We start from the raw sequence: 12,114 nt of genomic DNA, 5'->3' as shown, positions 1-12,114 counted from the left end.
TTTATCTATAGTTTGTCAACAAAAGAAATTAAACTCTAAACAAACAAAATGTGTTTTGATTCTAGACTACTGTTTTAGGAAAAGAAGACACTTTGTCTAATTCCTTTAATGTATTTCATTTAATCATTTAAAAAATAGTTATTGTTACTATTTGCTGTGTATTTACCTCTAAAATAATAATAGGGGATGCTGTTTTATACTGTAAAATTTCTTGCATATTATGCAGAAGAAGCAATTAAAAAAAAGAGCAACAAAAGTTACTTGGATAGCATACTTTTAACTGGATAACATACTATTATTTCCTGAAAATAGGTACATATTCAATTTAACACAAATATATGTACTTAGATACAACCAGAATTTGAACTTGCCTCTATGAATAAAATAGAGATATAAATACAACATATAGTAATTATAACTTCTTACTTCAGTACTAAATATTTTGATTAGGTAATCCCAAATAAAGGTTGAAACTGTCTCAGAGATAATATTTTTCTTTCCTACTTGATAATTTCTGAATAAAAACCTTTGTGAGAATTAATTTTTTTCATCTCTTTAAACGTATTTTATTGAAGGAAATGGAGTGAGCTCCTTCCAGTTAAATGGTGAACGAGACGGTTCATTATATCAACAACAGAATGAACACAGAGGCACAAACCTTTCAAGGAAAGAAAAGAAAGATGTACCAGTAGGTATTTCTATTCATAAGGTCTACTTATATTTGTTTCCCTTTTCACTTTTAGGTTAGTTTTGCAATTATAATTAGTGAAACTATAGCAATTGTATATCTTATAATTAGTATATTGGTATTTGGTGTATTATAATGGTAATGGATTGTTTAAATCTTGAAAAAAGTAACTTTACTATGGCAAATTTGAATGATGGTTTTCTGTTCAAATCATTTAAGCCAGTTTGTTATATAGCATAATGTAAAACATGATCTGCATACAGACAAGCTCTATCCTTATGATTGTTCAGAAAATAATAATTATTATTCTCATTGATGAGAATCGATGCTTAAAACTTCCCTTTATAGGCTCAAAAAGTTTAGGAAAGAAGTACATGGACAGATGAGGAAAGCTATAGCTTCTGCTCTAGGACACATTTCTTAGAGTATTTAATTTGTGATATTACTACTTTTACTCAGAATAGCTAACAATAAGGAAAAATTAAGATTATTTTCTAGTAGATATAAGATACCACTCTAAGAAAGATGAAATTAGCCGTAGCAGCTATTTCTGTTACAAATGTTAGATAAAACACTATGATGTAACTATTAAAATAGTTATAAATAGTATTTGTCAGGGAGATTAAAATTTTTTTTGTTTGTAAAGAATTTACTGTTGATCATCAGAAGACATTTGTTTGTAGAACTTAAAAAAAAAAAAAACCTTAAAATCCCAATTCAGCAGATGCCAATGAGATCGTGAGATGAGACAATATTTTTGAAGTTTTTGTTGCTAATATTTATTGTTTTATAGAACTGTGTAGTACATTTAGTATGTTTATGTGCATATAGCTATGGTTTTACACAGTAAACATTGTTAGAAGCTTTTGTACTATAACTTCAGCTGTTTTTTAAGATTTTACTATAGTATGACATACTGTTTTTTATAATTCAGTTATGGCATTTGATGGGGGTTATCCATTACAATTTTTGAAATTTATGACATTTTTAACAAGTGTAAAATGTCCTTCAGAAATGGTTTTTATGAAGTCTGTTCAACTGAGCAGTGCCTTTTTGCTTTCAGCAGTTTAAATTTTAGCAATGCTGCTAATGTAGTAGTACAAAAATGCAGCTTAATGACTTCGTAACACATAATAATAACCTAGGAGAGATGTATGCATTTTTTGTGTATGCGTTTTAATGCACTTTTTCTCTTATTTCATTAGGATAGGGATCTATTAGTTAAACTACAGTCTTAATGATTCTGAAATACGTCCTTGACTATATCATAAGATAAACAGTATCCATGATATACTAAAACATGATTACAGTTTGTACAGCTTCTTAAAATTATAAGCACATAAATTATTTGCCAAATGGAAAAAATTATCAGCAATTGGTGTTAGTAATAAGAGTAGAGTATTTAATTTGTGATATTCTCATCAATGAGAATAATAATTATTTTCATAAACCTATCTGCAAAGTAAAATTTTATAAGTCAATTTCAGAAGCATCTAAGTTACTCATATAAATATCATGTATATGAAATCAATTAACAGTAGCTTTTTAGTTAATTTTTGTCACATTTAAATCTATCTGATTTATAGCAGATGGAGAAAAAATTATAACATTGTTTCTTAAAAAGCTATTAAGATTAACCTCAAAAGAAGTGTAGACTTTCATAAACTTTATATTTAAAGTATAATCTCTCCCAAGGAGATTCCATCTCCAGGAGACAAATTATATATCCCAGAAATGTAGCTCCTTGAAAAAATATCTGGTATTCTTGAGAATATTGTAGGTGAGCACATGTACTTTTTTTTGCTCTCCTTGTAATTATCAATGTACTTTGCCTGTGAATAATATATTTGAATCCTTCAAAATTTAAAACTTCAATTGACGAAACAGTGTAAACAGGTTAAGATAATCTACAGACTTAGAACACATTTGTAATATATTTAACAGAAAAGTAGTCAAATCTAGATTCTATAAAGAACTTCGACAAATAGATAAGAAAAAGATAACTCAGTAAAAAAATATATGAAAAAGCAATTTACAGAAGAGGAAATAAACATTTCTGAAAAAAGATTCTCAGCCTTCCTAGGTTTCAGAGGTGTTCAGATTAATGAGAAACACATGAGAAAACATTTTTTACTCAGATAACATGAAATGTGTGTGAGACTGTAAGGATCCAGGACTCTCATACATTGCCAGTGGGTGTAATGTGATGTGGACACTCTGAAAGATAGTGTGGCATTGAGAAGCCACCAAAGCATAAAAGGTGCAGACCTCCTTGTTCGATTATCTTCACTTCTCCCAGTATACTCTAAAAAACCATTCACAGATTGCATAGTAAAAGTAAAGTATATGCACGTGTGGTCATTTTCACATTGTTGATACAGTAAAAAAAAATAAATAACTTAAATATTCAGTATAAAGTATGTTATATACATACAGTGCTGCAGTTAAATGAATCCGATCTGTATTATGTACTGTTATGAAATATGGTCCAAGACCCAAAATTAAGGCAAAGAACAAGTTGCACAATAATCCATAGCTATTATTTTCTAAAATATACACAATATTTTATATGAGGGCATGTATATAAATGTATACTAAAAGGTCTGGAAGGATATACAAATACATGAGCACCTAATTGCCAAGAGAAAGATTTGGAAGAGCACACACTAAACCAGTTCTGGGGGGCAGTATACTAAGAATAAGTGGACTGTGGAAGAGTTCTAGGGAACTTCAGCCTTATCTACAATGTTTTGTTTTACAAAAAGACTGTATCCCTGTTTTATTCTAATACATGTGTTTGAAATACAGTATTGTTATACCAAACAACAAGAAAAGAAAGTGTAATCATGCATGTGTTCTTTTCTAGAAGCCTATTAGTAATGGTCTACCCCCAACGCCTAAAGTGCATGTAAGTATGAATATAATGATTAATTGCTTGTATGTATACGTGTAGTTAGATTTTTTCGCCTATTTGAAAGAATCCTCATTATTATGAAAAAACCTATAAGATTGCTAATTTGAATATTAATTACATCTGAAAAATAGCTTTTCAAAATAAAATTGATAAATTTCACATTTTAAAGCTCCTTTATTCCAAATTTGTTAATATCTTCCTTACTGATAGACTTAATGAAGTTTTAAAAAAAGTACATGGATATAATAGGAAGTACAAAATGTAGATAGGACATGTTTTTCCTAACATGTTTTCAGTTTTCAAAAACAGAATTTTAGAACTAGAAGAAACATCGAAAGAGTATGTATATGGTCGAAACTCTTTATTTTGCCCATGAGTAAAACTGAGACTCAAAGATCTTAGTCATCAAGATTACATAACTTTACCTAACTATAACCAGACCTACAGCTAGAAGCTAGATGTCCCATGTTATGATCCATTGTGGGTTGTGTTTTTTTTTTTTTTAGATGATGCTGTCTTTCTTAGGATTAAAATTATGTCAACTCAATGTAATTTTAGGTTACTGTAGATCGAACTGCAGTTTCATTGATACAAATCTAATCTAAAAACCTGTGTAAGACTAGAAGATGTCCACAGTCTTTCTTGTTTTTAACTCCACAGCTCTACTTTTTAGCTTTTCTACCTTTTATTGTACTTTTTAATTAGTAAAAGATCTATATAGTTATATTTTATCTTACAAATCATATACCCCAGGAATGTAGCTCCTTGGGAAAATATCTGGTATTCTTGAGAATAGTGTAGTGTAAAGGGCTCCTGAGTCTATCATAGATAGATATACAATAAGGATGAAATTTCCTATTTGGATAGAAGATAAAACTCTTATAGCAGGTATATATATATGATCTACGGGAAAGAGCCAATAACTGTGGAATGCAAGATAGCACAACTATACAAATTAGGTTAAGGCCAGAACCCATTTGTTTTGTACCTCATTTTGTCATTGGGATTTTTAGGGATTTAACAGCAACTTAACACCTTAATTTTGGTAGCTATCTTAAAAGATAATTTTCAAATTTCAGTGAAGTGATACAATTTCTGCCCTATACCATAAAAACATTTTTTTATCAGTTTCCTCCAACCTGATTGTATGGACAGGCTGTTGTCCCTTTTTTGGTACTAAAATCTTTAAAATACTGGTTGGTGGGTTTCTATGAGTATAGAAAAATCTTAAGGTTTAATTTTTTTATGTCAATATTTTTAATCCATTATAGTCAACTAGTGATGTGCTCTTTCGGAGTATCATCTCCTTGTTTGTGGAGGATGCTCCTGCTATAAAGTGACGCACAGTGCTGCTTTTCTGAACAAATATTTTTGTGCTCTCCCCCCGCCCCGCCCCCCCCCCCCCCCGCCAAGTTGTTGGTAGTAAAAGTGTTTAAATAAACAAAGTTTCTTGTTATTTGCTTATTCCAACTTGAATATTCTTTGACGATCAAAAAAAGTTTAAATGAAAGTGATACTGTATTTCATTGTTTATTATCTGAAAGATTTGTAAGTTGTTTTGATAAATATTAACACCAAAGAATTAAGCTTTTTATTGAATCTTCCCAAAGAAAATAATCAATTAAAAAAAATGGCTCTATATGTTTTGAGATTGATGTACATATATGAATTTAATCAGCCATAACTCTTGTACTTTGTAATGTGAAATTCAATGATTGTTACCATTTTTAGGCTCATGAAACCAAATAAAAATTTGCACCTTTATTATAGAGATTATGATTCCTTGTTACCAGGGAATATTATATTGCTCGTGATGTGGGACATGTAAGTAGTACATCTGTAAACAAATTATTCTGCAGAATCGATTATTATTACTGCTTTGTTTATGATCCTCTTAAGTAAAATCTTGTATGAGTTGATAATCACTGTTGTGCCTGGAACCTTAGTTGTACCATGTAGAGTGAATGAATATGACTTGGTATATTTATTTGGTTATTCTTTGTTTTTTCAGATGGGTGCATGTTTTTCAAAAGTTTTTAATGGATGTCCTTTAAAAATTCATTGTGCAACATCATGGATAAACCCAGATACTAGAGGTAGCACTGTATATTTTTATCCGTTATCTTTCAAATTGTTTTATAAACCGAGGCCATGAAAGCATTTGATTTTATTCATTTTGCAAATCTTTCTGAAAAAGTTTTCATTATAAATTAAAATTGGTTAAGGTAAATGTCTGTTATTAACAACATTTGAGGTGACACATGACATTAAAATTTCACTGTGTAGTCACCATATCAGTATAGTGAAACCATATACTCTCTGCCACTCTAATTTCCTCCAGAAAAGTGTATTTGCTGCAGCACAATCGTTGAGTATCTTTGTATTATAGACACAGCCATTGCTAAAGGAATTTAACTACCAAGGACATTTGGGTTCTAGTGACCACTTCAGAGGATCTCTCGCCTTAAAAGGGATCATAAGTAGAATAGTTGCCATTAGGCACTGACTGAAGATTGTCTGCATTCTCTCACTTTATATATCTTAATATCTATATAAGATACAAGAGATTTATACAAACACACACACATATTCTCTCGACATCTTAAAAATCCAAGACATAGGTACTTTTGTTCCACAGGTAGGGAAAATGGCACTCAGAGAGGTTCATAGACATTTGTTGGTAGAGCAGCAGTTTGAAGGCAGTTCAGTTCTATCTGACCACAAAGCCTGTACCTTTGATCTACCAATACTAATTCTAAACGCTGGACGCATGGGCACGCTCTTGGCACATTAAGTTGTTCTCAGCATACTTCATTTTAGTCTGGAGAAGTCTTTGACCTATTGTTTTATATTAAAAACAAAGCAAACAGGGCCATGGCCAAACTTCTAAAATCTTCAGTAAGATATTGAGTACCCTAGCAGGTATCTAAGTTTTAGTTAACTTTTTAAATAGGCACTAGTCAGGTCCTCTTTTTTCGATGTTAGTACTTAAAATAATAGCCCATTTACAAATTTTTTTGAATCTGTATCAGCCGTTCTTGATTTATATCCTATATGTCAGTTGCACATGATCCTCTCTTAAAGGAATTTTAGAAAAGGGGCTATAGATTTTCTGTCCGTCCTTGGCACCTACTTGTTGAGTGAGAAGTCCTAGCATGCCACTCTTCAAAACATTTTTTGTATTAAAATTTCTTCACCGCTTTGAAGGTAATATTTACATATAACTCAATTTATTAAGCTAGAGTGTCTTAACCACTTATTTGCATTAAAATAAAAAATATTTACTGATTTTAAAACATAGTAATTTTTATATGTTAATACCTGTTTACTTAATTTTAAACTATATAAATCCTTTCAAAAAGTTTTTTTTATGTATCAAAATCAGTGGGTTACTTTTGTCATTTCAGATCAGTACTTGATATTTGGTGCCGAAGAAGGGATTTATACCTTGAATCTTAATGAACTTCATGAAACATCCATGGAACAGGTATGTTATGTTATATTATCCTTGTTTTTAATTTTTAAGTTATTATATGTAAACACTAGGCAGATAAATTTTAATTCTATGATTTACTGACGCTTTTATTCATATAGACTTTCATAGAGCATGTTCTGTTTACCAGGTACTAAAGACACATTCACAGAACTAGTTCTTACCTTTATGGAGCTCGCTATCTAATAGAGGAAAAAGACACATAAAACAGTAAATGCAATATTCAGAATTAGATGTCACACTAGGAATGAGTGCAAGGTGTAGGCCACAGAGGCAGAAGTCACTAGCACCTTCTGTGGGAAAAAGAGTAGAGACATTTGAAACAGACCATGAATGATGATGAGTTGAAGGTTGCCAGACAGAAAGAAAAAGGATAAAATGGAGGCATGTAGTTGTGAAACATCATGGGGACCCGTGAATGGACAGTCTGACTAGATATAGAGTGAGTGTAGAGTAGAAATGATAGATGGAGCTAGGTGGGCAGGCGGGTGTCAAACCCCAGAGCTTTGCGTACAGTGTTAGTAATTAGATCTGTGTTTTAGAAATATCTGTTTGCAGTGTGGTAAGAGATGAAACTGGAAATTTTGGTTGAAGAGTAAAGAAGTGTTGGGACGGGGCAGAAGTGGAGAGAACAGAGAAGAAAAATGAGGTTTGGAATTGTATGGGAACATTTTTGATTGCCACAGTAACTGGGGGATGCTTTTGGCATTAGTACCCGGAGGCCAGGAACACTAACCTGCAAAAAATGGTAATAACGATGATGATATTAACAGCTAATACCCATATAAAGCTTACTATGATCTAGGAACTGTTTTTAAATGCTTTACATATATAACTTATTTAATCTTCATAACAACTCTCAGAGGTTGATACTAGTATTATTCTCATTTCAGATGAGTAATCTGAGGCACAGAAAGGGTTAATAACTTTTCAGAGATCCCACAGCTTTTAAGTGGCTGACCTGAGATATGAACCCAGGCAAGCTGGCTCCTAAGTCCATGTGTCCTTAGCTACTTCACCGCACTGCCTCTCCCACTTGTATTGCTTCTGTAGAGAAAGATGAATGAGTTAGAATTGGCCAAATTGAATGACCAGTTCAACATGGAGGTTAAGGAGAAGTCTAGGTTGACTTCAGGTTTCCAACTTGAGCAACTGGGTGAATGGGGGTATCAGTGAGCAAGGTGTAGTGTATAGGGGAAGTCAGTTTGAAGGGAATGACGATGCATTAAGTTTGGTCACATTGAGTTTTGGGTACCTGTGGGATATATAACTAATTCTCCACGATCAATATAAATTGATTACAAATACAATGGAGAGAAAAAAATCCATAAGTGACAATATTTTCTTCATAACCAAACATTTCCATCTTCTCTCATCACAACATTTTTAAATCATTTTCTAATAAGAATCCTAAACTGTATGTATGATGTACTATAAATCTTTTAATCTGGAAGGGGGAGGGAGTATAAAATGAAGTGGCCGAAAAATACTTAACTCGGGGAAAAAAAGAAGGATCTTGTTATTTATAATAACTAAATAATTCAAAGATGGTAATATTGTTCTCGGATGTAATAAGATATCTAAAAATCGTATTACTGGTAACCATATCAGTTGTGAGGAATGAAACCAACTTTATGCATAGGTAGGTAAGCATTTATCAGCCTAATTTAAGGGACTGTTTCATGAAGGCACCCATCAACTCCACTCAGCCCGTCAGTAATAAGTCCCCTTCTTAGGTACTTTAACTTTTGAAATTACACTGTTAGAGTAATATTATTTTAGCTAAACATACCCTTTAATGTGACATATTTTTCCTCCTAGAGGAAGGCTATGAGTAGAGAACAAGTGTATGTGAGACCCTGAATTTTTTCTTCTTATGTGAAATTTATTGTTAGGTTGGTTTTCTCTGTACTTCAGGGGAAAGAAACTGGGTGGCATGAGCCTGCTAGAAAGGGGAAGATGCAGAAAGGTGAAAAAAATGACATAAAACAGGGTCATGATTTAAAAATTTTTAACTGCTGTTGTTATTTGTTATTATAGCTATCATTTACTATGTGCTCCATGTGCACCAATCTAAGCACTTTTTAAGGAATATCTTGTTGAATCACCACAATAACTCAATTAGGTATAGGTGCTCCATTTTACAAATAAGAACTCTAAGACACAGAGATTAAATGAATTACCCAAGGTAATTGGACTCTGAGTGAAATAATCAGTTTAATAAAAGTATATAGTAGTTAAGAAGAGTAGGTTCTTCAGTTTGCCTAGATTCAGAGAGCTACTTTCTCAATAACTGTGTGACCTTGGGTAATTCATTTAATCTCTGTGTCTTAGAGTTCTTATTTGTAAAATGGAGCACCTATACCTAATTGAGTTATTGTGGTGATTCAACAAGATATTCCTTAAAAAGTGCTTAGATTGGTGCACATGGAGCACATAGTAAATGATAGCTATAATAACAAATAACAACAGCAGTTAAAAATTTTTAAATCATGACCCTGTTTTATGTCATTTTTTTCACCTTTCTGCATCTTCCCCTTTCACATAAGAAAAAATTCAGGGTCTCACATACACTTAGAAATCTAGAAAAGTCTTAGAATTTTATTAAATGTGGTTAAAAATGAAAATCCAATGTGAAATCCAACACTTAATAAAACTTAGTATAAATACTTTTCCATTGTCCCTATTTGATAATATGGAAGGAATTTTTGTCTTTACTTGGTGCTTGTATTAAGTAAGCTAACTCATTTATACTCCAAATATATATATAATCTCATAGTAAGCCATAGGTTTGGTACTAGAGAAATGCTTTTTAAGTAATTATTTTTATGAAAATAAACCCAGTTCAAATAAAAATCTGTTTCTTGCTGCTTCAGCCACATGTGGCCTGGAATAAGTCATCGCCGCTTTCTCTAATTTTCTCATTATAGCCAAAGAATTTTTGATTCTATTGTGAATTTTTTATGAAGAGTATAAAGGAGGAAATGTTTATATCCTTTTGGGTTGAGATATAGCTATAGGCACATTTTTTCAAAATTAAAAACGATATGGCAGTGCCACATTTTACTTGTTTAGAGAAATTAGGTATTTTATGTGAGTGCATTTTGCAAATAAATAAAACAATCAGGTTTTATTTAAAATAGATTTTACTTTGTTTCTCCCCTTTTATTATTTTCTCTTAATTATTGAGAGCCGTCATTATGACTTTGTGCTTTAATGTAGTACCATCGCAGAGGCCTTGATATATTTTATCACTTATTTCTTCATTCTCTCCATTCTCTACCCTCATCTCAGTCTGTTTTGAAGTAAACTAGCAGGACTTGCCAGCAGCCAAGCGTGTTAAATCAAATATTTAATTATATTCATCACTGGTTCTCAAACTTTAGTATGCATCAGAATCACGTAGAGGGCTAATTAAAACATAGATTGCTGGGCCCACCTCCAGAACTTGTACTTCATTTTAAGTCTGGGATGAGGCCCAAGAATTTACATTTCTATCAAATGTTCAGGTGATACTGATGATGCTGGTGCCAAGGACCACTTTGAGAAACACCGAGATTCATAATGAATCTCAGTGTTATCCTTCACAGTATACAGAGTGTATTCCATGAAATTCCCTTTTCTTTGCCCTAAATACTAATCAAAAAGTACAGCGATGCCTTTCAGTTCTTACGTACTAGATTTCAGTAATGAGTTACATACATGTATGTGTATGTGTGTATATGTATATATCCTTTATGATTTTTGAATTTCAGCATGTTCTCTCTCAGCTGTTTTTTCCCTCCATTTCTAGTGTTTCCATACCCCATGTTCCGCTACACCGTATACACCTACATAACTGCCATTTTGCTCTCTTTTCTGCTCCTAGAGCCGTGCATGTACATATATATTCCTAGATAAGAATATTTTGGGAGAAGTACACAGGAGACTCTAACCTCAAACCCAAAATAAAGGAATAGATATTGTTTGAAAATGTCCTTTTCGTGCGTAGTTTGGGATTACATAGCCCTTACCATAAAAGAGGCTCAAGTTAATCATACCATGTTGAGACTTAGGTGATGAAATTGCACTGCTAATTTATTTTTTCCCTCCCATAAAATGTGTATGCATGTATGTCATCTTGTTTTAAATGCCTTATAAGATAAATTTCTATTTTAAAAAACTTTTTTTTAAGAACCAGCCTACTGATATGACAGCTTAGATTACTATGTATATATTTATGTTGCTGTTTGTTGTCTATTATCCTCTGTAAGCTTTGTGCTTTTTTTTTTTTAAATCAGCTATTCCCCCGAAGGTGTACATGGTTGTATGTAATGAACAATTGCTTACTATCAATATCTGGTAAGTCTTTTAATTTTTAAATACCTTACGATTATTCTGTTTGTAGTATTAGTTTTTATATCATATTTATTTTTCTCAACAGGTAAAGCTTCTCAGCTTTATTCCCATAATTTACCAGGGCTTTTTGATTATGCAAGACAAATGCAAAAGTTACCTGTTTCTATTCCAGCACACAAACTCCCTGACAGAATACTGCCAAGGTAACTACCTGTACATTTAATTATGTTTTCATCCTTAGACATACTATGTTAATTCATTCTAATAAAGTTATACCAAAGAAGTTGAAAAATCACTGTTTGGGTTAGTAGAAGTCATGTGTAATGAAAAAAATGTAAGAAGCAATATTTCACAAGTGTTTATCATGTTCTTTTAAAATTTCCATGTTATATTTTCTAGTTACATCAAACATTTTCTTTCTAAATTTTTAATTCTCTTTTTCTACAAGGTTAAAACTAATTTTTTCGTCGTGTAATTTGCTGGTAATTTTACATCACATATACTGCTTTTGACATATCTATTAGTTTGAATAAAATGAATTTTTCTGAAAGTACAGTTTCTAAACTTAGAAAATTAAAATGATTTATAAATAAAAGTTTTTACGTTAAGATAATTATACTTTCCTATGTTTGGTTGTTGGACCTCATTTATGACTAAAAGGTCTTCTGAGTCTGGTATAAA

The 12,114-nt window shown here is 31.8% G+C and overlaps 1 protein-coding gene and 1 non-coding gene across 6 annotated transcripts in view; both read left to right on the top strand.

The window, feature by feature from the left end:
• The window catches only part of MAP4K3 (mitogen-activated protein kinase kinase kinase kinase 3), a 138,146-nt gene that overhangs the window by 105,326 nt on the left and 20,706 nt on the right, over positions 1-12,114 (top strand). For 3 of the 5 annotated variants that reach the window (XM_016142252.2, XM_016142258.2, XM_016142255.2), the window contains 6 exons: positions 576-688; positions 3,555-3,596; positions 5,614-5,698; positions 7,010-7,089; positions 11,376-11,436; positions 11,519-11,636. In XM_016142252.2, the coding sequence (XP_015997738.1) occupies positions 576-688; positions 3,555-3,596; positions 5,614-5,698; positions 7,010-7,089; positions 11,376-11,436; positions 11,519-11,636 (499 nt within the window). Of the gene's footprint in view, positions 1-575; positions 689-3,554; positions 3,597-5,613; positions 5,702-7,009; positions 7,090-11,375; positions 11,437-11,518; positions 11,637-12,114 lie in introns of all 5 variants that reach the window. The other 2 variants (XM_016142254.2, XM_016142257.2) reach the window with 1 other exon arrangement.
• Positions 2,377-2,513, top strand: LOC118605866. Its single transcript, XR_004952266.1, has one exon. It is a non-coding gene; the product is annotated as a small nucleolar RNA SNORA67 (small nucleolar RNA).

Source organism: Rousettus aegyptiacus, unplaced genomic scaffold, assembly GCF_014176215.1.
Source record: "Rousettus aegyptiacus isolate mRouAeg1 unplaced genomic scaffold, mRouAeg1.p scaffold_m13_p_7, whole genome shotgun sequence".
NCBI lineage: Eukaryota > Metazoa > Chordata > Mammalia > Chiroptera > Pteropodidae > Rousettus > Rousettus aegyptiacus.
The sequence above is the reverse complement of the archived record's forward strand: the minus strand, read 5'-3'. Positions and strand labels throughout refer to the sequence as shown.